The following is a 24,943-nucleotide window of genomic DNA, read 5'->3' on the forward strand; positions in this document are numbered from 1 at the left end:
ATTTGTTTTAATTTGGAAAATCTTAATAAAAATTATTTAAAAAAAAAAAACAATATTTACCTAAGTGGACCAATGGCCCATGTTGGTGGAAGGCCACTTCAGGTATTCATTTTGTCAACATCTCATAACATGAAACTGTGGGAAGAGGTCCATCCCATTGCCACTCTGCGAAGGAGCTTTCGTTTCCATACTAATCCTTTTCACAGAGCTTGCCAACATTTCCTAACTGGCTTTTTACAAGCCTGTCTATACGTGTTTGTCAAATCATTGCAGCAATACTTTTTCAGACCTGCTTTGGGGGGGCAGTGGAATGCCACTGCAGCATCAGTGTGGAAAGGTTTTTCAGAGCTCCTCTGACATTTAAGTAAATTAATGTGATATATTAAGGCTGCAGTGGAAGGGATGCTTGCTGTTTTATTAATGTGTAAGAACAAATAAACATGAAAACATATGCATCTTCCCTAGCAAACAAAGCAAACCCTAATACTCTAGGGTGAAAGGTTCTAACTTAATTTGCCTAATGGTCATCTGGTCCAGCAACCTGTTCTCAGACGCAACCATATGCCACAAGCAAGACATAAATGCAATAGCACCACCCACGTGATTCCAAACAACTGATAGAACCTACTTTTTGTGTACACTCTATACCTTTAAAGCATATTATTTCTCAAAGAATTCTGGGTACTGTAGTTCACTCCCTCACAGTTACAATTCTCAACAATCCTGAACAAACTACAGTGCCCAGTATTCCTTGAGGGGAGGAATGTGCTTCAAATATGTTTTAAGGGTACAGTGTGTACACTGCTGGCCGGTAGACAATGCAACTCTTATTCTCCATGAATTTGTCTTAACCTGCCTCCCTTTTAAAAAGCAATTTAGTAGCGACCACTGCATCCTGTGGCAGACTGTTTAACTTTCCTTGCCACGTTTGCTTTCTACCTGCAACAAATGCTTCGAGTGCCTCTTTTAAATAATTATTATTATTATTATTTATACCCTGCCCATCTGGCTGGGTTTCCAACAAAATATTAAAATACAATAGTCTATTAAACATTAAAAGCTTTCCTAAACAGTGTTTCCTGAGGCCCCAATGTGTGACATGATGCAGTTAAAGCTATCAATTAACACAATCAGAGAGAGAGAGAGAGAGAGAGAGAGAGAGAGAGAGAGAGAAGCAAAACAAAATTCATTTAGCAACAGAGAGCAGCCTTGCTTGAAAGTACAGCCTGGACAGCCTCCAAAAACACAGGAACTGCATCTCTCTTGGCTGGAAATAGGCCAAAAAGGACCTCCTTGAGATGCACAAAGCAGAATTAGATATCTGGGTTCTGTGACAGTGTATCTCAAGGCAAATCTAAAAAAATGTACTGTAGTATAAACACCGACAACTGGGAAACACTGGCCGGTGAGCGCTCCAGTTGGAGAACCTTTACCAAAGGTGTCATGGGCTTTGAAGACACTCGAACGCAGGATGAAAGGAAGAAACGTGCTAAGAGGAAGGCACACTTAGCAAATCCACACCGTGATCAACTCCCACCCGGGAACTAATGTCCCCACTGTGGAAGGACGTGTGGGTCCAGAATTGGCCTCCACAGTCACTTATGGACTCATTGGTAAAACCATGTTTATGGAAGACAATCCTACTCGGCTACGAGTGATCGCCAAAGAAGAATGATAGCAAAACCACTTCAAAGCGCCTTGTTAGCGTTTATCTCTCTCGCTGCAACAGCAGGGAATCGCTACAGGCCTGGAGAGCGCAATGGCAGCTTTAAGAGAAAGGCCACCTTTAATTGGCGGGCACCCTTATTGTGAAGTGGAATAGGCCACTGGGATCCTGCCACTCACGGTGCTACATTTGCACCGTGGCCTTGGGCTGGCCTCTGCCAGCCAGTTGCTTCCTGGAAGCATATGTCCGCTTCCCTTTTATCTGCCAGCACTTTCCAAGGTGCGGTGTATCTTCCGCCGCGCTACCGCTATGCTATTACATCTGAGCTTGGCAGCCCGCTCCCTCCAAATGGGTAAAAGGGAGGGCCCCGTATAAGGGCGGGCGCCACCAGCGTTGGGAGGGAGGCTTGGCAAAGGAACCCGGGTGAAATAGGCGTCTCCAAGCCCGCTCTGCCCGCGCGTCTTGCTGCAGCGTTTTGGACGGCTTGGCGAGCTCGCCTTCTCGGCCCCCACCGCTAGCAGCGGCAGAAAGCCGGCAGCCTGCGGATCAGCAGCCACCCTCGTCGCCTTCCTGCAATCTCTAGAAGGCCTGAGGCTCTTCCTTTCCTAGGTAGGCACGATTATTCCGCGCGTCCTCCTCTTTCAACCCCCCAGGAGCTGAACTGGAAGCAGGTCTGTGCGCAAAAGCGCACGCACCGCGGAACCGGCCGACTTATTTCCCACGATTCTATTCTATTCTATTTACAGAACCGCTAAAACATAGAAAAAGCGATCATTTAAAAGCATTTAAACCTTGATCAATATAATACTGTCTGCACATATGTAACGAAATCGAGGCAAAGAAAGCTTTCCATCAGACGCACGGTATTAGCGGCAATCTAGGCGTGATGACGGAGGGAGCACGCGACGACCAGATTTCCCTGCGCGGGGGAAAGGCGTGTGGGCTCAGATGCGCCTTACATTATCTTTTGGGTTGTTTTTTACGTAGGCAGGGGATTGGCTCCTCCAGGCGTGCCATCCTTCCTTGGCAACTCTAAGAATCAGTTGCTCTGACTTGTTGGGAAAAGCAATCCTTTCGTTTCCATCTAGTTGCAGAAAGCAGAACCCAGAGAGTTGGCAGTAACCAGCTTGGCATTCTTGAGAATGAGCACACGTTCTTGTGGCTTGGCAGGCGCTGGCTCCCATCAGTCTTTTTTGACAAACACTCTCCAGTTAGCAAAGGAACAGAGTGACCCCCTAGCCGCTTACAGTTCATCAGGCAGTTAAGTACAGAATGTATGCATGTGGCTGGTCAACACTGCATTGGTGCACCCAGGGTAGTTTTCAATTAAGGTTTACTCAGACCCATTAGAATTAATCAACATTACTTAGTCATTCTCATTCATTTCAGTGAGTGTACCCTGAGTAACACATTATATGGCTGCATATCACCCCAATTTCAAATAATCCAGCAGCAGCCCTGCAAGGTTGTGTAAACTGACAGTTTGGGCTATGGTGTGCGTTCAGATGCTCACCATCAAGGCATCTGAATGCTATAAGCCACATAGCAGGCCTGCTAGGGTCAACCTAGACTTTACTTGCACAGCTAGCAATGACATCAGTATTTTTTAAAATTTAATTCTAGATGCAGGGAAGGGGGCAATTCTATTCAGGACTGCAGCATGCATTTAATCCTTTCCAGGCATGATCCTGATTTTTAAAAATCCCCCTGCTTAGAGCAACGATTAACCTGGGTGGGGGAGCTGCCATTGAATTATGGGAATATGAAATATAATTTAGAGACCCCTCGGTCTTCATTACTTTATCGCATTTGGTGCTTAGAAAAGCTTGTTTTTGCCCACTGAAAGAGCATTAGTGTGCTGGGAGTGTGTAGTCCTTGCACAACTTTGAAAGGTCTTACTAATTTGGGTTTATTGCAGCTTGCTTTTGTATTTGTATGTCGCTGTTTTTCCAATGAAGTGACTCAAAAATTTCCCGGATACAAAACTGGTGACATCCTTCCATGCCTCAGATGGAATAGTTTGGTGTATACCTTCCCTGTGATCAGGATTGGGGGGAACCTGTCCCCCCTCCAGATGATTTTGGACTCCAATTCCCTTTAGCCCCGGCCAGCCAGCATGACCAATGGTCAGGGATAGTGGAAATATAGTCTAGCAACATATGGAAGACCACAGGTTCACCAATCCTGGTTTAGTGCAAACAACCACTGACGAAGCTCAAGCATGAAAGGGCAATTTTCTTTCTTTCTTTCTTTCTTTCTTTCTTTCTTTCTTTCTTTCTTTCAAAAAGCTGAATAGCAGAAAGTCATAATGCTGATAAAAAAAATCTGGAACCGGTAGGATTTATTACACCTGAAGGTTCTATTTGTTGATTGATAGGTAACTCTACTTTTTGTTGTTGCTGCTGCTGTTTTATCTTAGGTTGGTCAAAATGCCAGAGGACCTGGTGGCAGAGAGTGAGGAAACACTACCTGCTGCAAATGCAAGCTCAGATGTTATTCCCATGCATCTAGTAACTCAGGTACTGCTGGTTCAGATCTTTTACAACTATGGATGACCTGAATAGAAGAACGTAAGAAGAAGAGCCTGCTGGATAGGGACAATGGCCCACCTGATCCATGATCCTGTTCTCACAGTGGCCAGCCAGATGTCTATGGGAACCTTGAAAGCAGGACCGGAGTACAACAACACACTCCCCAGTGGTGTGGATGCAAAACGTAGATATTGTGGCTAGAAGCCATTGATAGACTTCTCTTCCATCGGTTTGTTTAATTCTCTTTTGAAGCCATCCAAGTTGGTGGCAATCACTACACCCTGCAGTTGTGAATTCCATAGTTTAAGTAATGTGCTGTGTGAATAAACACTTAATTTGGCTGTCCTGAATCTTCAAGCATTCTGCTTCATTGGATGTCTGCAAGTTCTCAACCTGCTGTACCAGAGGCACAGCAAGATACCTGTCTTTTCAGTCCTGGGGTCTTCTTCTCTACCCAATTGTGTTCTCGCTAAGGGGCAGGCTCTAGGTTATGTTATTCATGCTTATTAAAAATCATACTTAAGCAAGCCACTTATATTTTTGAAGAAAAATCTGCCATGCCGGAACATGGCTGTTAGCTCAGTTGGTTACAGCGTGATGCTGATAACGCCAAGGTCGCTGGTTTGATCCCCATATGGACCAGCTGCATATTCCTGCATTGCAGAGGGTTGTACTAGATCAGGCATCCCCAACCTGTGGCCTTCCAGATGTTTTGGCCTACAACTCCCATGATCCCTAGCTAACAGGGCCAGTGGTCAGGGATGATGTGGCTGGGGAAACCCAGCCAGATGGGCGGGATATAAATAAATAAAATTATTATTATTATTATTATCCAAAACATCTGGAGTTGGGGTGCCTGTACTAGATGACCCTTGGGTCCCTTCCAACTCACATCTGATCTAGATGGGTTCATGCTGAAAATCCCTCCGTTGACACTCAAGAACCTCTGACATTGAAAAGGGAGTTGGCCCAGATGACCTCCAATATCCCCTTCAGCTCTAAAATTCTGAGTCTTCTTCAGAGAAATGCACAGCCCACCCTAAATGCATTTACTCAGAAGTAAACCCCATCAATTTCAGCAGCGCTTGTTTCCTTGTAAATATGCCAAGGACTCCAGCCTTGGCAGTTTGGTACTTTGGTGAAAGTCTACAAATTATGGTTGTTATCGTTGATAGCATTTCCTCGTTTTAATTCAGGAAGCCAGTATTTTGGACTCCAAAGCTGTTGATGGTCATACGCAAACTGAAGAGACTGCTCTGCTGAAAAGCTGTGAGCATCAAACACAAGAGCCTGTGGTTGAGTCAAAGACATCAGGGAAACTGAGGCGAATATGTGCCTGTCCTCCACAAGGCATAATTGCCAGAATCGTGACAAATGGTATGTAAAAAGAAAGGGAAGAGGCAGGAATGTGTGAAGTTATTTTAGTAACATATCCACAAATGCTAAGAAATATATTCATGCCTCTCCAACTTTATTTCTTCTTCCAGTGGCAGCTATGGTGCTGGTCTGGGCTGTGGCCTGGTCCATTACAGGCCGAGAGTGCCTTCCTGGTGGGAACTTCTTCGGGATTTTGTTCCTCTTCTTTTCTGCTGTAATTGGTGGTAAATTTATGGGCATCATTAAACTTCCTGGTCTACCTCCATTCCCTCCCCTTCTTGGTAAGTTGTCAATGAGCCTGCCATCATCTTGCTGTTACATAGGTTTGATCTGTGGAGATGACAGGGCAGAGATTACAGGGAAGTTTATCTGCAGTCAGATTATATAACCTGTTGGTGTTAAATTTAATTGTTAGATTAATCAACTCTAGCTTTAATTGATTAATTAGAGAGGAACAGTTTTATTTGGTGATGGCAAATTTTAATTGCTTGGGCATGGGTGGGCTTTTTTCTTGGTGGGGGGGGTTAGGCTAAATTATTCCTGGAGAATTTCTTTAATATGGAGCTAAAAAGAAAGGAAATGGTGCTTCTGTAAAAATTAATAAGCAAAAATAATTGACAGTATCTCAAGAAGCCATTTGCACTGTTAAATTGAATTGATTAATCAGCTAAAGGGCAAGTGATTACTCACTTAAAGATCAGCTTTAATCAGTTGACAACCTTGATGTGAATCCATTCTCTTAACAGTGCAGGTATCCTCTAGGCTACTTAAATCTTTCACAGAGATTTTCTTGGTGCTGAAGAAACTCTTGGAGTGAGAAGGTACTATTTTTAGTTAAATTGAAGCATGTTGTTTAATTTTTTAAAATCTCTGCAACATCTTGAAAAAGTAGGTAGATTGTATCAGGTCATGGTCCTATGAGTGAGTGACCTGGTAGTTTTAGATATGCTAACTTTCCCGATCTACAGAATGTCAACTTTAAGTTCCATTGAGGATGTGACTTTTTCAGATCAGGTACACTTGTCTTTTTGCTTAACCTGTCCCATAGGATTGTTGTGAAGCTAATAGGGGAGAACCTGTTGTATGTCTAAACTGAGTTCCTAAGAGGAAGGGTGGAATACAAATATGAAAAAAATTATGCTGGGAAGCATATTTGACTGAATGCCGGGAGTATGGAAATGGGATTTTCCATTAGATCTGCAAATTCAGGAATTTGCATTAATCTACCCCCCCTGTGTAACCAGTGGCTCATATTCTTCCTCTTGCGCTTTTGCTACAGGCTGTATTTCTGTGAGGACAGAATGCTTAACCTGCAAAGGCATCTAATTTTATCCAGAATTTTTTCAGGCAGTGTGTTTTCCCATTCTCTGTTCCTTTTAGGAATGCTGCTTGTTGGATTTCTCCTTAGAAATGTCCCACTGATCAGTAACATAGTCCGGATCAAAGTGAAATGGGCAGTTGCCCTGAAAAATATCGCCCTCTCCATTATCTTGGCTCGTGCTGGCCTTGGCCTTGACCCAAAGGTAGAGCATTAAATGGTACTGTTAAATATCTCTTACAGGTGTTTAGTTAGAATCTCCTTTCTTGTAACTTGAATCCATTGGTTCAGGTCTTAGCCTCCAGAGCAGGAGAAAACAAACTTGCTGCATCTTCCATGTGACAGCCCTTTAGATATTTGAAGATTGCTATCATATCTCCTCTCAGTCTCCGTTTTACCAGGCTAAGCATATCCAATCCCCTAAACCTTTCCTCATATAAGGCCTGGTTTAAGCTTAAGTTCTTGTAAATTTTGCATGAAGAAAACAGTTGTTCTGTGTGGGGAAGTCTGTTACCCCCATGCAGAACTGATTATTCACTTCATAGCCTTTTTGAACCTATGACTAATTTCCATCTATTTCTAAGCCATGTTCAGATGGCAGAATTTAATAAGCTATGAGTTGTGTTTGGATGCAAGAATGAGACACTCTCACACACATCCCTCATGTGCCCTCTTCTGGTGTGGTTGTGAGGCAGAAATTGGGAGCGTCTGTTTTTGATTAACCACAGTTCAACCTATTGTTCGAATCTTGGATTATGGTTAGTCTTAACTATGGTTTGTTGCAAGAAACCAGCTTCATGAACTGTGGAGTGAAGTTGGCTTGTTTCAGCCACAGTTTCTCCAGGTTTGGACGACACAGCAAGCAGTGGTTAATATAAAATGAAGGCTTCTCCACTTCTTGTGGCTGTGTCACATAAGCTCACTGTGGCCCCCTAGTTTAGCATGGCTTCTGGACAAGGTCATTGTAAGCTCAGCTCACAGGGGGAAGTAGTCTTCACCATCACCAATTCCAACTCTACATGCTCGCTTGATAATATCCTGATCTCTTCTCTCCATCCCTGTTTGCTCTTGTAGTGAGAACCTCTGTTGATCCCAGAAAGAGATGAACTTCACATTCCTTATCTCCAAGCACCCTTCTTTTGTCCTATATTATGAAAGTTGAGCTGAGCAAAAACTTTCTTCTGCACTGATGCTGCTGATGTGTTAATATGCTTGTCTTTCAGGCTCTGAGAAAACTGAAGGCTGTCTGCTTAAGATTAAGCGTGGGGCCCTGCATAGTGGAAGCATGTGCGGCAGCTGTCTTGTCTCACTTCCTCATGCACCTGCCTTGGCAGTGGGGATTTATGTTAGGGTGAGCAGCTTTTTCCAGCTTTTTTTGGGGGGGGACCCCTGACCATTAGGCCCAGTTGTGACCGACTCTGGAGTTATGGCGCTCATCTCGTTTTATTGGCTGAGGGAGCCGGCATACAGCTTCCAGGTCATGTGGCCAGCATGACTAAGCCGCATCTGGTGAACCAGAGTAGTGCCCGGAAATGCCGTTTACCTTCCCACGGAGCAGTACCTATTTATCTACTTGCACTTTGACGTGCTTTCGAACTGCTAGGTTGGCAGGAGCAGGGACCGAGCAATGGGAGCTCACCCCGTCATGGGGATTCAAACCGCCGACCTGCCAATCGGCAAGTCCTAGGCTCTGTGGTTTAACCCACAGCGCCACCCGCATCCCATTTCCAGCTTAGAAATTACGTTTTTCTTTTTCTTGAACTAAAACTACCTTACATGAAAAACATTGATTGAAAGTGCACCTACCGCTTATATTTTGGTTTTCTTTAATTTCTGCATTGTAAAATAGTACAGTAGTACCTTGGGTTACAGGCGCTTCAGGTTACAGACTCCGCTAACCCAGAAATAGTACCTTGGGTTAAGAACTTTGCTTCAGGGGGAGAACAGAAATCGCACGGCAGCAGCAGGAGGCCCCATTAGCTAAAGTGGTACCTCAGGTTAAGAACAGTTTCAGGTTAAGAGCGGACCTCCAAAATGAATTAAGTTCTTAACCCAAGGTACCACTGTATCTGTGCTCTCTTCTGGCAGTTCTAGCAAACATAGGAAGCTGCCTTAGGCTGAGGCTTTGTATGCATTATTGGCTTGAAACGCAGCTAGGTCATTCTTCTTCTCTGTTTGGATGGAAGCCAGTTTGTGGGAAAACACATCAAAAATCAGTACAGTGGTACCTCGGGTTACATTACCTTCGGGTAAAGTAATTTCGAGTTACGAACGCGGCAAACCCAGAAGTGTATACTTTTTAGGGTAAGTATGAACCGCTGGGACGAATTAAGTTCGTATCCAGGGGTCCACTTTTGTATTTCAAAAGAGGAAGTGGAGGAAATGCACCCACAAACAGCTATGAAGGGTTGATAGTGTGTTTTTGTTCAGGTTTGTTTTAGGTGCTGTGTCCCCTGCTGTAGTTGTCCCCTCAATGCTGATTTTACAAGCGGAAGGCTATGGTGTTGACAAGGGCGTCCCCACCTTGCTCATGGCTGCTGGGAGCTTTGATGACATCCTGGCTATTACAGGCTTCAATACCTGCTTAGGGATGGCCTTCTCCTCAGGTATCCTGGCTACTTCATAGAATCGATGAGCACCTGCCTTTCTCATTGATGCGATCGTTTGCTACATACAGATGATGAGTTGCATGGGTGCTTTGCATGGAATAAGAAAACCACAATGCACCCCACTTGCAACCTGAAGTGGCACTCGCCTTTGCTTGTGAAACCTGGTGCTTTAGGGTGGAAGCTGGTGGGAGGCTGATTCTGTTGCCATAAGGCCGGAGTGCGCAACCAATTTTGAGGCTGGCCTGGAGTAAAAAATGGATGCAACGAAGCCTTTCCTCTTTCTTCCACTCTCCTCCTTTCCTTTCATCTCCCTCCTCTCTCTCTCTCTTACTAACACCTCCTTTTCCACCTTGCCCTCCTTGCTACCTGCATGAAACGTGGCTGAGGGCAACAGATTGCCCACTCCTGCCAGAAAAAGTTAAATTAGAATGCCTGTGGCTTTCTTCCTTTCTTCCATACTCCTACCTTCTGCATAAAGCTAATCAACACTTTGGATATTTCCTCTGGTAGTTCCTTAGCAACAGGGCTGTCTTAAGCATATGTCTTAAGCAAAGTTCCGCCCAGCGCCCCCTCCAGGTTGCCCATCCCAGGTGTGCAGGAGGGCGGAGCTGACCGGCTGCCTCAGCATCTCACTGACTCGGTCGCCCCCAAACTCACAGCAGAAGAGCCCACCGTGGCGCTCCGACAGACGGGTGGGCTTTTCCCCAGACTCAACTCTTGGGCCCCAAACTCTCGGCCTGGCGCCCCTGAGACCCTGACGCCCGGGTGTCCCGCACCCCTAGCACCTATGGGTAAGACGGCCCTGCTTAGCAAGGAGATTGTTCAAAAATCCATTTGATCAAATAAGGGAGGTTTATAACCTGGACAAGAAAATTGGCTTTCAGGTGGAAAAATCAAAATTGGAAACAGAATTGTTAGATCCTAAAACTAAGAATCTGTCAAGAATGTATAACTTGCTGTTGAAATGGAATACACAGGATGAAATGGTTAAATCTGTTATGATCAAATGGGCACAAGATGTTGGACATAACATTATGTTGGCTGACTGGGAAAAGTTATGGACCACAGGTATGAAGTTTACGGCATGTAATGCCTTAAGAGAGAATATAATGAAAATGATTTATAGGTGGTACTTGACACCAGTCAAGCTTGCAAAAATTTATCATTTGCCCGATAATAAATGTTGGAAATGTAAAGAGATTGAAGGTACATTCTTTCACTTTTGGTGGACATGCCCAAAGATTAAGACCTTCTGGGAGATGATCTATAACGAAATGAAAAAGGTATTTAAATATACCTTCCAGAAGAAACCAGAGGCCTTTCTTTTAGGCATGGTCGGCCAATTGGTGCGAAAGGAGGATAGAACTTTTTTCATGTACGCCACAACAGCAGCAAGAATACTCATTGCAAAGTATTGGAAAACACAAGATCTACCCACCCGGGAAGAATGGCAGATGAAGGTGATGGAATACATGGAACTGGCTGAGATGACTGGCAGAATCTGGGACCAAGGAGAAGAGTTGGTGGAAGAAGATTGGAAAAAATTTAAAGTTTATCTTCAAAAATATTGCAAAATTAAGGATTGCTAGAAAGATGTTGGGAAAAGAAAATTATGTGGTTTTAGCAGAAAAGATATAAAGGATTAAGTAAAAATGAATTGGTGAAAGAGAGAATGTAAAATGATAGTATATTAAGACAAATTATTAAGATAAAAATAAGGTTGGAAGGATTTGCTGAAATAACAAATTGAATTAGAATACAAAAATGGGAGGTGTGAGGAGGTCAAGGAAATAAGTGAATGTAAGTAAGTGATGTAAAGGTTTGATTTGTTCTTTATCCTTTTTTATTTTTTCTGTTTTTTGATGGTGTATTGTTTTTTCTTTTTTCTTTATTTTGACTGTTATTTAATCTTTAAAACTTTAATAAAAATTTAATAATAATAATTTAAAAATCCACTTGAGCCACCTTCTCCCGCTTTGCCAAAACAGGCTCCATCCTTGAAAATATCTTTCGTGGTGTGCTGGAAGTTGCTGTCGGTATAGTAGCTGGTGGCCTTTTGGGAGTTTTTGTTTGCTACTTCCCAAGCAAGGATCAGGTAAAGAGGAAAAACATTTTGGAGACTCTGTTTTGGAGCATGAGAAGCAGGGAATGGTTAAAAAGAACTCTCTATGCTTTAACTGAAAATATTTAAAAGTGATTAATAATCATCATAATAATAATACAGATTTTTCACTCATGCAGATCTATTAACATTTTATTCTCTTCAAGCTTTCTTCTCATCTGTAGCATGACATTTTTCTCTGCTGTCTTCCATTTTTTATCTCCTGATCCTAGACATCCCTTGTATGCAAGAGAGCATTCTTTGTGGTGGGTCTATCTGTGTTCGCTGTTTTTGGCAGCACGTATTTTGGCTTCCCTGGATCCGGTGGGCTCTGCACAATTGTCTTGGCATTTCTGGCTGGTATGATGTGGTCTGATGAGAAGGTGAGCGTTCAGTTAACACACTGTCCAAAAATCACGCTGGTTCCCAAATATGAGAGTTGTGATTTTCTTACAGTAGCTGGTTATTATTAACTTAGGCACTGGAAACAATTGTCCTGGCCAGCAAAGGAGATTCGTGCATGAAGGTGGGCTTCTCTTGATGCAGATGCAAATCCCGTTGAACTGACTAGGTCTGTCTTTCAATGAGAATGGGAATGGGCATCTCTGTCCCACTATTTGTTGCAAATGTCTAGAGCAAGATCAGGGCCAGTGAATCCTAGAGACTGAAAGTCAGGGAAATAGACAATTACAAGCAGGGGTTGCAGCAAAATGTTGCAATAGGAAATGCAGCAGCTCAGGATAGTACTTTTGCAAACCTTGGCGTTGCCCTGAGGCTGCAGCTGGTGCAGCTGATGCGGTTTTCTGGCTACATAAAGCAGTGGCCTCTAAATTTTGGAAATAGAGGGAATGGTATGTTGGAACAAGCTGCTGAACAAATAAGCTTAAAAACCATCACAAAAAAATGTCCATTCAGCCAGGATTTATTCTAAAAGGTGTGTCTTACTTAATCTTAGTTGTCTTATCAAGTCAGCCCTGCGTTTAAAAACAAGCCTGGTAGCCATTGGCAACCAGGAATTCCACACAGGTGAGAGTACAAGCAAAGGAACAGAACTTGCTGCCTGCAAAAGGTTTTCCAGTCTGTTTTTTGCCCATAAGACAGGCGCCTCTCAAGAGTAAAAACCAGGAAATTATTTATTTATCTTTTTAATAAAATGTATGTACCGCTTGATTGCAAACCCCCCCCCCCCAAACGCTCAAAATGGTTTACAGAAAAGTTAAAACAATAAAACGAAGAGAAACTTAGAACCATACTTTAAACCAGGGGTTGGCAACCTAAAGCCCATGAGCCACAAGCGGCCCATTGGAGTTGTTTAACCTGCCCATGGACCCCCACCGCCTGCTTGGTCGGCTCCAATGCGCCGCGCTAAACCAGCATGGAGCAGAGCGGGGACCACCTTCTGCGATGCTGGCTGGCTTCCCATTGGCTACAGGAAGCTCCTGCAGCCAATGGGAAGCTGCGCATGCCTCCTCCGTGCCAGAAGGAGCGCCGGAAATAGTGTTTGCGCATGCGCACGCACCCCGGCCCACCGCATCGTCTGTGGGACCATGAACCAGCCCAAGCCACAAAAACTTTACCATCCACTGCTTTAAACCATACTAAAAGCAGATTACAATTGCCTCAACTTTCTAAGCATCTAGGTTAGGCTTGTCTAAACAGCAATGGCGGAAGACAGGAGTGCCTGGCGTGCTCTGGTCCATGGGATCACGAAGAGTCGGACACGACTAAATGACTAAACAACAACAACAACAACAAACAGGAATGTTTTTAGCAGGTGCAAATAAACATTTTTGCAGGCCACTTTAGGGGGCTGGGTTGCCTAGTTATCAGAATAGTTCCTCCAGGACATATTTGAAAGTCAGTTAATGCTGTTTGATAAACAAAAATAGAATCAAACTTGCACTGTTTGAACAACTTTTAAAATTCATGCTTGGTATGATTATTGAAGGGGTAATTTTACATGTGTCTCCAGCCCCCCCCCAGCCCAATACTGGTGTGGGAAGCAATGCTGCCTGTCTTTGCTCTCCCCCTGCAGAGGAAAGTTGAAAAAATTGTTGCGGTTGCCTGGCAAATCTTTGAACCGTTCCTGTTTGGTTTAATTGGAGCTGAAATATCGATTTCATCTCTCGGACTTGAAACAGTTGGTAGGTCTCCTAAAGAAATCACCGCCATTCTGTGAACTAACTAGCTCACCTTTTGAGGGGTGGTTTTATTTATTTACTTACTTACTTACTTACTTACTTACTTACTTACTTACTTACTTACTGACTGCCCTATACCTGTAGGTCTCAGGGCAGTTCAGAGTCCTTCTTCCAAAGCTAGGAAAACTTGGAAGCTTTTTGTAAGAAAATGTGAAAAATCTTACGTTACTACCGGTATGATGTTGTAACCTTTATATCTGCCGTACGTGGTAGGTTGGTTTATTTATCTGAAATCCAACCATTTGGTACAATGATGAGCAAGATGGTTTAGAATTGATTTCAATGCAGGCGTGGGGGCGCGCGCACACACAAACATAATCTCAAAATGCACACAACCCAGCAGCATTTAATCCCCTGGTTGATGGATTGGGATTCCAGGGTGTTTGTTGCAGTTTTGTTCTTTCTGGCAGGGAAAGGAGCAGTGAAGCAAGCTCCCTTCCCCTGTGGAGACCGTGGAGTAATGAACTTCTTTCCTGAGTCCAGTTTGTCGGTGGCAGTTATTGTCATATTGTAGTTGGGAAACTGACCTTGGGAGAGACTAACTCCCTAACAGGTCATCCAAGGAGTTTATAGCAGGTGCAAGATTCAAACTGGAGACTTCCCAATTCATAGCTTAGAGACTAAACCACTATTTGACGCCAGCACTTGCCAGCTTTGAACTCACTTGCTTCTAACTGACTTCCCAGCTACTAGAAACTAATAATGTCCTAATCAATTTGGTTAATTTCTCCAATGTTTCAATAATTATTTTAAGTAAAATATAAATTTGGGCCCAGGGTTCTCAGGCTATTCAGTCTTGTTTTGCTCTGCATTGCAAAACTGCTTCATCTTGTTTCCGTGTTTGTCTTGTCTGATCTGGAAGCGACCTACAGCCTTCAGTCAATGCACATAGATTTTCCTTTTCTGTTTTCTTACAAAGATGAAATCCGGCAGAGGTGGTACCATATGTGATAAAAATGCATCAGTTTGACTCTAGGTGTTTTAGTTTATTAATTAGCTATTATGAACAAATACATCTACCTTGAGTTCTTATTTTTAAGGCAGACAGGATGCCAACAGATTAGTAAAAATAGTGTTGCTGTTGATGGCTCTGTTTGCAAAAACAATTGCAAAGGGTTTCTAGCTGTTGCTGCTTCATCTGAATAATATCTGCCTGTCTCTATTGACCCATGCCTTTGGTTGTTCTTACTAATAAGTTGAAGGCCCGGCTAATGAGTCATATTTCTCTGTTGCAGGGCTTTGTGTGGCTACACTGGGAGTTGCACTGATAGTCCGAATTGTGACAACATTCCTGTTGATGTTTTGTGCCGGCTTTGACCTCAAGGAGAAAATATTTATTTCACTGGCATGGATCCCCAAAGCAACCATCCAGGTGCAGTATGCAGTAACAGACCTGTATGTTCTACAAACAAGGGGGTTAGTGTATTACTTAAAGGTATTTTTGCTATGGAACACTATGCTATACTACTACAAATAGGTATTTTCAGCCCAGCTAATATACTGTCAAGAGCGAGTCCTGGACAGCAACTAACTGGTAGTGGGTCATATTTTGAAGGAGTCAGCAATACAAACCCACAACACACCATGGCCACCAAAAGGAATTGAAGCTTTAGCATAGCCTTTCTGCTATGGGTTTGCTCCCATTTGGTTGTGTCTTGGCACCTGCTTAGGAGTCAGCAGCATGAAGAACATAAGATGAGCATTCTGGCCCAGTTCTTGGTGCTTTTTTCTTTGTCCCTCGATTAAAAGAAAGCAACCGAGTTGCATAATAAAGGTGGGCACATCGCTAGAGGTGGATTGGGCCCCTGCGCCACCAAAGGTAGTCAAGATTAATCCATCTGAACTTTAGAAGCATAGATGGATCATTTGAATTGTGCTCCTAAGGCTCTTGAAAGCCAGCGATGATCCCAAATGATTGCTTTGATAATGAACTTCTCAGGAGGCAAGTTGGTGCATTCTGCATCAATCATAGCGATTGAATATGAGAGGGACCTTTGAAGACTGGTCTGTTATGTAATGAAGACTGGTCTGTTATGTAATCAAGCTTTGAAGATACTACAAGAAAGGACCTGTTGGATCCCCACATGAGACTCTCTTTCACACTTTTGTCCCTGTAACACCGGCATCGGGAGACTCTGAACCGGAAGGTGGGTTTTTAAAAAACAGTTTCCTTGAATGCTTTAGCTGAGATTCCTGCATAGCAGAGGGTTCAACTAGATGGCTCTTGCGATCCCTTCCAACTCTACAATTCTATGAGTCTTCACAATGATGGTTTTGTTGTTCTGTCTCCTGCCAGGCTGCAATTGGTTCTGTTGCCTTAGATACAGCCCGAAGTCAAGGTGAAAAGGACACAGAGATGAAATACGGCATGGATGTCTTGACAGTGGCTTTCCTGGGAATCCTGATCACAGCTCCAATTGGAGCACTGATCATTGGCCTGGCAGGGCCCCGACTTCTACACAAGGCTACTGAAGCAAACAGTGATGGTCATGGACATGAAGGAAGAGAAGAAATGGAAACATCTGGAGCAGTGTAAGGGTCAGGTAATGGCCCCAGAATCATATAAACCAGTATTCTGCACTGTCTAGGTATCACAGTGTTCCGTAGTGGCTTGCAGAAGTCTGAAAGTCCATGGAATACATTGCAGTCAGAGGACTAATGGATAATATATGACTGAATTAAATCAGCCTCCTCAGCCTTGACTTGGAAGTTCTTGAGAGCTATCACAAGCAGAGTACATCCTTTGGACATGCCACTTTACTGCTGAAATATGATCAGTCTGATTTGGGAATATGAGTGCCAATAAAAGGAAACTTTTGAGGTGGTTCCTGAGAATTAGTAAAGTTCTGGAGCAGGAAGATATGCAGGATTGATAATGTAAACAAATAACCAAAAGTGAGATCTTGGATTTTTCAAACAGCTGAGAAAGGCATTCCATTGCTCATTCATGTTCAGTAGACAGTATTTTCCCAGTCTTTGGAATAAACTTTCACCACCTGATATTTAGTCTCCTTTCTTATATCCTAAAATATTAAAGTGTTTTAAATAGAGGTTTCGCCCAAATAACAGAATATTGCCGTGCAATTGGACACATGTGTCCTCAGATGTAAGCCCCGCAGAGCTTTAATGGCAGGTAAGTCTGTATATGATTCAAGCTTTAATTAATCTATTTGATTACTTGAAAAACTGCACAAATGTTCTCAAGAGAAGCCTATGTACTTTGTTTTTTAGATGGTGCAGTGCACGTGCTGCAGTAGGCATCAGAACAGGTATTCCCCATTCTCACACAAGACAGAATGCCACTTCTTGGTACACTTTCAATCTATAATAAATGTAAGCATTAGTACCAGGAAAAGGCTCTAAGTCAGAGCTTTCCAAACTCTGTGCCGCAACACGTTAGTGTGTCAGCTGCAGTGTGTAGGTGTGTCATGCAAATGCTCCCCAGTCGCATCTCAGGGCTGGAAAGGGGTTAGTTTAACCTCTGATTTGCTAGTAAAACTGAATTATTGTGCCGCAAAATGATGCAAAACTGAATTATTGTGGCACAAAATTATGCATGTCTAAAAAGTGTGTCGCCAAAATGAAAAGTTTGTAACGCTCTGTTCTAACTATTAAAAAAAACTGATTGACAGGATTACAAGTCATGTAACGGCAATGTGGAGGGGATGCGGGTGGCGCTGTGGGTTAAACCACAGGACTTGTCGATTGGAAGGTTGGCAGTTTGAATCCCTGTGACGGGGTGAGCTCCCATTGCTCGGTCCCTGCTCCTGCCCACTTAGCAGTTCGAAAGCATGTCAAAGTGCAAGTAGATAAATAGGTACTGTTCTGGCGGGAAGGTAAATGGCGTTTCCGTGCGCTGCTCTGGTTCTCCAGAAGTGGCTTAGTCATGCTGGCCACATGACCCAGAAGGTGTACGCCGGCTTCCTCGGCCAGTAAAGCGAGATGAGCGCTGCAACCCCAGAGTCGGTCACGACTGGACCTAATGGTCAGGGGTCCCTTTACCTTTACTTTTAAGGGCAATGTGGAAGAAAAACCAAGTCTTGATTAGGGTGGAAGCCTGCTCAAGACCGTGTTTGAGAAGACCTCATCACCAGCCCGACACTCTTCTGAGCTGATCAGTGGGGTGTTCTGCTGACATACAGAACTTAACAGCTTTTATTGGGGTGGCAACCTTCTCACAACCTGATTAATGAGAGACCACAAGTTAGCTTTGAAAGGAAAAGCACAGGAAAACTGCATTTGTGGGTCAAATCCCCTCAATCATTCCATCCTGGAAGATCTACTCCCTGCTTTGCAGACCTTTTCCCACTTGGCCTGGGAGGGCAGCGCACTGACTCCATCTTCAAAAGCTGATGCAGCTGAAGAGACCAGAGACCGTATTGATTGTCTCTTAGTGCAGACCCAGGTCATTGAACCTGAGCTTCCACAGCCACTGCCTGCTATGGACCACTATTGGTGGCGGCAGCAGCAGGTATGTTCTGTGCTTTTGAGAATATTTTATTCTCTTGCTAATTTTGCTGTTCTAAATGGGGATTTTATATTTGGCTTCCTTTAGTGATGTTTTCTTTTGAAATGTTTTAAGATTTATTTTTCTTAACTTTTCTACATTGAATGTGCATTCTGTAGTTGACCACTTTAGCAATGTTTTATTTTGAAATCTTTAAGATAATAGTTTAGTTTCTTGTTAATTATGTTGCTTTGAATGAATACTTTATACTTGACTTACTTCAGTAATGTTTTATTCTGGCTTGTTTTATTCAGTCTTTTCATGTAGGTTGTGAAGCACTCTGAGATTCCCCCCCCCCCTTGAAAATATAAAGCGGTATATCGCAGATCATCCGTCCCAACTGTGCTGACAGCACAGGAGGTGGAATTTGTACAGCCTGCTGCAGAAGACATGGCAACTGGAGGATCTGAAACAGTTTTGAAACAAATTTTGGAACAACTGGCAGTTTTAAATCAAAAAGTGGATAATCAAACATCAAAAATTGACCAAGCCACATCCTCTATTGGCAAATTAACTGAACAGGTTTCGCAGCATACCCAGGCAATTGAGAAACTGCAAGGAGCTACGGCAGAAAACTACAAATTAGCTGTGGAAGCCAATCAAAAAGCAGAACAGGCGAATATAAAGGTTGATGAGATTAAAGGGGAAGTAAGGCCTCTGAAAAGACAGGTAGGGGAACAACAAGCCTACCTGTCATTGGTTGAATTGAAAAGTAAAGAAAATAATCTCAGGATAAGGGCTATCCCGGAACTGGAGAAAGACAACCTAGAGGGATTTCTGACACTTTTGTTCTCCAAATTCTGGGGAATTGAGGAAGAAAAGGACTTTAAAATTGTGACAGCCTTTAGACTGGGAAAATCTGTAAAGAAAGACAAGTCCAGAGACTGCTTAGTTATTCTGAGATCAAGAGAAGAGAGGGATAAGATAATAGGCCTACATTTCAAGAAATCTTTGGAGATAGAAGGCAAAAAGGCTGAAATTTACAGAGATATACCTAAATATCTCTTGGAACTTAGGACTGCCTATATAGACTTGACTAAATTGTTGAGACACAACGGAATTCCCTATAGGTGGGAGTTTCCACAAGGACTATCATTTACTTACAAAGGAAGGAAAATAAAAATTAAATCACCTGAAGACCAGCAGAAGTTCCTATACGACCACGAGGAGGACCTGCAAAAAGGAGCTGCAGCTTCTTGGCCTCCACCACCACCGGGACCATCTCCAAAGCCTACACCGCCTGGATCTGGACCAACACTACCACCTCCGGGATCGGAGGGAAACCTAGATACCCCATTGTAGGACCCGCCAACTGAACCAGGATGTCTCTGCAGCTTCTTAGCTGGAATATAAATGGCAGAAACTCCCCGGAGAAAAGAAGAAAAGTTTTTCACATCTTGAAAAAGGAACAATTGGACATTATTTGCCTACAAGAAACACATGTGACAAGGCTCCACAGAAAAGTGCTAATTAATAAAAGACTAGGCCAAGAATTTATTTCTTCGGATAAAGTTAAGAAAAGAGGATTGGTGATATATGCAAAGGAGAGCCTGTCACCGAAATTCTTATTTAAAGATGAACATGGCCGAATTTTGGCGATTGAAATACAGACACAAGGAGAAAATTTTTTGATATTAGGAATATACGCTCCAAATGAGGGAAAATCGGAATTTTTCAGGAAGCTGCATGAGACTATGCTGGATTACTTGGACTACAATAACATCATTATGTTGGGTGATATGAATGGGGTTGTGTCTGTAAACATGGATAAGTCACAAAGTGTCAACATATCGAAGGATGGCAGACTACCTAAAACTTTTTTTGAAATGACTGACAATATGGACTTAATTGACATATGGAGGGTTAAGAACCCTCTAGGGAAAGAAGGAACTTTCTTTTCTGAAGCTCATCTGACATGGACACGAATCGACCAAATATGGACAACTAGAGGACTGGTACCTAAGACTAGAAAAGTGGAAATCTGCCCAAAAACTTGCTCCGACCATAACGCTTTGAAAGTGGAATTGAGACTAAATACAACCGGATCCTTTAGATGGAAAATGAATGACACCATATTAAGAGATCAGGAGATTGTGAAGAAGGCCCAAAAAACTTTAAAGGACTATTTTGAGATAAATTTGAATACTACTGTGGAAAAAAGAATAATCTGGGACGCAAGTAAAGCAGTTATGAGAGGGTTTCTAATACAACAAAATACGATTAAGAAAAGACTCTGGAATGAAAAGAAGGAGAAGATATTGGAGAAAATAAGAGAAGGAGAGAAAAAATTAAGATCTAGGCCTAAGTCGAAGGATGTGCTAAGAGAAGTGAAATTTTTCCAGGCGCAATACTCGAATTTGATAAATCAAGAGGTGGAATGGAAAATTAAACAAATGAAACAAAGATCCTTTGAATCGGCGAATAAGTGTGGGAAACTGCTAGCATGGCAGTTGAAAAAGAGACAAAAACTTAATACAGTTACAAATCTAGAGATTGAAGGGAGAATGGTTCAGAAACCCGAGGAAATTAGAAAGTGCTTTCAGAGATATTTCAAAGAACTTTACTCACAAGGGCCGCAAAAAGCTTCCGAGGTGGATCAATTTCTTAAAACTAATGGATTACAAAAAATATCCCAGGAAATGAGATCAATCCTGAATTGTAACATCACACAGCAAGAAATTGAAAGTGCCATTCAGAATCTCCAATTGGGCAAATCTCCAGGCCCTGATGGACTAACCTCCAAATACTACAAGGTTTTAAAGGATTATTTGATACAACCCTTGATGGAGGTTTGTAACCAGATCATGGAGGGGAGGAAGGCACCGGAAACGTGGAAAGAAGCTTTCATCACATTGATACCTAAACTAGAAACTGAAAAGACTCAGCTTAAGAACTACCGCCCCATCTCACTCCTAAATGTGGATTACAAAATTTTTGCGGATATCCTGGCAAATAGATTTTAAAAAGTATTAAATGAAGTGATCCATAAGGACCAGGCTGGCTTTCTCCCTGGTAGGCATTTGTTTGACAATACAAGAAACATTATTGATATTTTGGAGCTTCTACAAACAAATCTTAACACTAGAGCGGTCTTAATTTTTATTGATGCAGAGAAGGCCTTTGATAATATTTTTTGGATGTTTATGAAGAAAAATTTGGAAGGGATGGGAGTGGGGCGGGGGTTTGAAAATGGTATAGAAGCAATCTATTCAGAACAAAAAGCGAAATTGATTGTAAACAATGTGGTGACAGAGGAGTTTAAAATTGAAAAAGGGACACGCCAGGGGTGCCCCCTATCCCCCCTATTGTTTATTTCAGTTCTGGAGGTGTTGCTAAACATGATTAGAAAGGACCGGTTGGTTCAGGGAATTGAGGTCGGAGTGAAACAATATAAATTGAAAGCATTTGCAGATGACCTGGTATTAACATTACAGGAACCAGTCTCTAGCACTAAAAGAGTGTTAGAATTAATTTCTGACTTTGGTCGGGTGGCGGGATTTAAGTTAAATAAGCAAAAAACTAAAGTTTTAGCAAAAAATTTGACAGTTACAGAAACAGATGAGTTCTCTAAAGAAACAGAACTAAATGTGGTTAAAAAAGTAAAATACCTAGGGGTGCACTTGACCTCCAAAAATTTGAATTTGTTTAAAGACAACTATGAGAAATGTTGGTCAGAAATTAAAAGAGATTTGGAAATATGGTCAAGATTAAAACTTTCCTTGTTAGGCCGAATAGCTGCTGTAAAGATGAATGTATTGCCGAAAATGTTATTCTTGTTTCAGGCCCTACAGATCGTGGACAAGGTGGAATGTTTTGGAAAGTGGCAGAAGGATATCTCTAAGTTTGTTTGGCAGGGCAAAAAGCCCCGAATAAAGTTTAAGATATTAACTGATGCGAAAGACAGAGGGGGATTTGCCCTGCCAGACTTGAGGTTATATTACGAAGCTGCAGCCTTCTGCTGGTTGAAAGATTGGATTTTGCTGGAGAACGCTGATGTCCTAGATCTGGAAGGGTTTGATAATGCGTTTGGGTGGCATGCATATTTGTGGTATGACAAGGTTAAAGTGCACAAATTGTTCAAAAACCATATTGTCAGAAGAGAAATTTTGATGGTCTGGACAAAATATAAAGACTTATTGGAGAGTAAGACTCCGAGGTGGCTCTCACTGGTGGAGGCCAAGGCACGTAAGAGACTTAACATGGAGGCCCACTGGCTTAAATATTGGGAAATAATTGAGAAAATTGGAGACAATTGGAGGTTGTTGAGCTTGGAAAAACTGAAAACCAAGGTGCGAGATTGGTTGCACTATGCCCAAATCCAGGAGGTCTTTAAAATAGATAAAAAGGTTGGATTCCAGGTGGAAAAATCGAAACTAGAGACAGAATTGTTAGAGCCAAAAAATAAACTACTTTCGAGAATGTATAACTTGCTGCTTAAGTGGAATACACAGGATGAGACAGTCAAATCCGCCATGATAAAATGGGCGCAGGATGTGGGGCACAACATTATGTTTGCAGACTGGGAAAGGTTATGGAACACCGGAATGAAATTTACGGCATGTAGTGCCTTGAAGGAAAATATTATGAAAATGGTATACCGGTGGTACATGACCCCAGTCAAACTAGCTAAGATATACCACCTGTCTGACAATAAATGTTGGAAATGCAGAGAGGCGGAAGGGACATTTTTTCACCTCTGGTGGACTTGCCCGAAAGTGAAGGCCTTTTGGGAGATGATCCATAATGAACTAAAAAAGGTACTTAGATTTACCTTACCTAAGAAACCGGAGGCCTTTCTTTTGGGCATTGTAGACCAGAGAGTACTTAAGAAAGATAGAATCTTTTTTATGTATGCTACCACGGCAGCCAGGATCTTGATTGCAAGGCATTGGAAGACACAAGATCTACCCACACTGGAGGAATGGCAATCACAGTTGATGGACTACATGGAATTGGCCGAAATGACTGGCAGAATCCGAGACTTGGGAGAAGAAACAATCGAGGAGGACTGGATAAAGTTTAAGGACTATTTGAAAAAATACTATAAGCTGTATGAATGTTAAAAAAAAAATGCACCTTTTAGGAAATTTTAGCTTCAGCAAATGTAAGTTAATGAAATGGAAATTAAGACACAAGAATTTAGAGGTAAAATAATGAAACAACTTTATTGTGTTTAAATATAAAACGTACAAAAATTGAGTTATAGTATATTTGAAATCAGGGAACACGATAAAATGCAAGATACAATAAGCTTTGAAATAAGTTAACAAATTGCTGATGTTTTATAGTACAGAGAATGCAGGGTTTGGAGGTTGCGGGGAAGTCCTTTAGATTTGATGAAAAAAGAACATGGAAATTTGTTATTCTCTTTTTATACTTTCTTATATCTATCCTTTATTCTTTTTTCTGTATTTCTTAAACTCAATAAAAATATTATAAAAAAAGAAAGAAAATATAAAGCGGTATAGAAAAGAAATGAGTAATAATAATAAACATAATAATAATAATGTTCCTTTCACATTTTAATCTTTTAAGCCCCTCACCCTCCTTAATGCTGACACTTTTTTTACACTCTAGGGAGACATAGCCTTAAGATACAAACAGTCTCAGACCTTGCAGACCCCAGACCCATACTTTCAACAAGGACTAATGAAATAAATGGTGTTCTGTGATAGAGATAGACAGATAGATAGATGATAGATAGATAGATAGATAGATAGATAGATAGATAGATAGATAGATATAGATATAGATATAGATAGATAGATACTTGCAAAGATCTGCATTTTGGAAAATATTACTGTTCAAGAGGAAAAATAATTTGCAACAATATAATTTTTACCCTTATGTCTATGTGTATTTGGTATAATATTTTTATAACAACTTTTTGTTTGAAGAAGATATGTTTCACATTTTACAAATTCTGTATTTTATAAACAAAACAAAACAAATACCCAAAAAATCCTGTTAAGAAAATTCAAAAATACAAAATTACCCAAAATAAACATCCCTTTTCTACCCCTTGACAATCTTGTTCTCTGTTGTAGTCATGTGTTGATGGGACTTGAAGTCCAACAACACCTGGAGTACCTACCCCACATTGACTACCTATCCTATATCACTGGGCAGCACACCTGGAGCCCTCCAGCATTCCCAGGTGAAAATAAGAATGTTCTGCTCTACATCAGTATCACTGTTAGTGAGTTGTATTTATTGATTTAGGGTTCCCTCCCCCCAGGCTTTAGGGGTATGCGTACACCTGCATCCCCCCCAGAAAAAAGCACTGTATATACACACACACACACGTGTGTGTCCGTCCTATTATATTCTAAGTTTTCAAGTTCTTGATGCAGTTAAGCACTTTGATCGTTAATGACGGCTGGCTTATTTTAGATATAATGTGTAAAACATGCAAACAATTATAGAATATATAGCTTTAAAGCTGGAAAAAAAGGGAAGTAGAAACTCAATGTATTGCTGTGTGAAAGTGGCTTCAGATAATCTTCAATGCCCCTTTGTGGGTGCAGCAGTCCAAGCCACCTGCTTGTTGGTTTCCTTTGTAAACAACAGAAAAGCGAATTCCCACCATGCTCTCCACACAAACAGATGAGGGGAATGCTCCTCCCGGTTGCC

The 24,943-nt window shown here is 42.0% G+C and overlaps 1 protein-coding gene across 2 annotated transcripts; it reads left to right on the plus strand.

Moving 5' to 3' along the window:
- The first annotated feature begins 2,059 nt into the window (after nt 1-2,059).
- Nucleotides 2,060-24,326, plus strand: LOC310852715 (sodium/hydrogen exchanger 9B2-like). 2 transcript variants are annotated; one of them, XM_083756605.1, is made up of 16 exons: nt 2,071-2,275; nt 4,086-4,185; nt 5,394-5,574; nt 5,685-5,855; nt 6,955-7,097; nt 8,116-8,243; nt 9,323-9,498; nt 11,490-11,596; nt 11,836-11,985; nt 13,638-13,746; nt 15,039-15,175; nt 16,100-16,936; nt 17,035-17,454; nt 17,819-18,625; nt 23,771-23,978; nt 24,023-24,326. In XM_083756605.1, the coding sequence occupies exons 2-12, from the start codon at nt 4,096-4,098 to the stop codon at nt 16,337-16,339; spliced, it is 1,632 nt and encodes a 543-aa protein (XP_083612731.1). In that variant the 5' UTR covers nt 2,071-2,275; nt 4,086-4,095; the 3' UTR covers nt 16,340-16,936; nt 17,035-17,454; nt 17,819-18,625; nt 23,771-23,978; nt 24,023-24,326. The 2 variants fall into 2 exon arrangements, with proteins under 2 accessions (XP_083612730.1, XP_083612731.1); XM_083756604.1 differs by having other exon boundaries at nt 2,060-2,275; nt 16,100-17,454; nt 24,035-24,326.
- The last annotated feature ends 617 nt before the right edge of the window (nt 24,327-24,943 follow it).

This window comes from Podarcis gaigeae, assembly GCF_964106915.1.
Source record: "Podarcis gaigeae genome assembly, chromosome: 9".
NCBI lineage: Eukaryota > Metazoa > Chordata > Lepidosauria > Squamata > Lacertidae > Podarcis > Podarcis gaigeae.

Bases quoted from the DNA above. Each gene is read 5' to 3' on its own strand.
- LOC310852715 (XM_083756604.1), top strand. From the start codon at position 4,096: ATGCCAGAGGACCTGGTGGCAGAGAGTGAGGAAACACTACCTGCTGCA. The intron at 13,747-15,038 runs GTAGGTCTCCTA...TCTCTGTTGCAG, and splicing joins TCTCGGACTTGAAACAGTTG to GGCTTTGTGTGGCTACACTG. The intron at 15,176-16,099 runs GTGCAGTATGCA...GTCTCCTGCCAG, and splicing joins TCCCCAAAGCAACCATCCAG to GCTGCAATTGGTTCTGTTGC.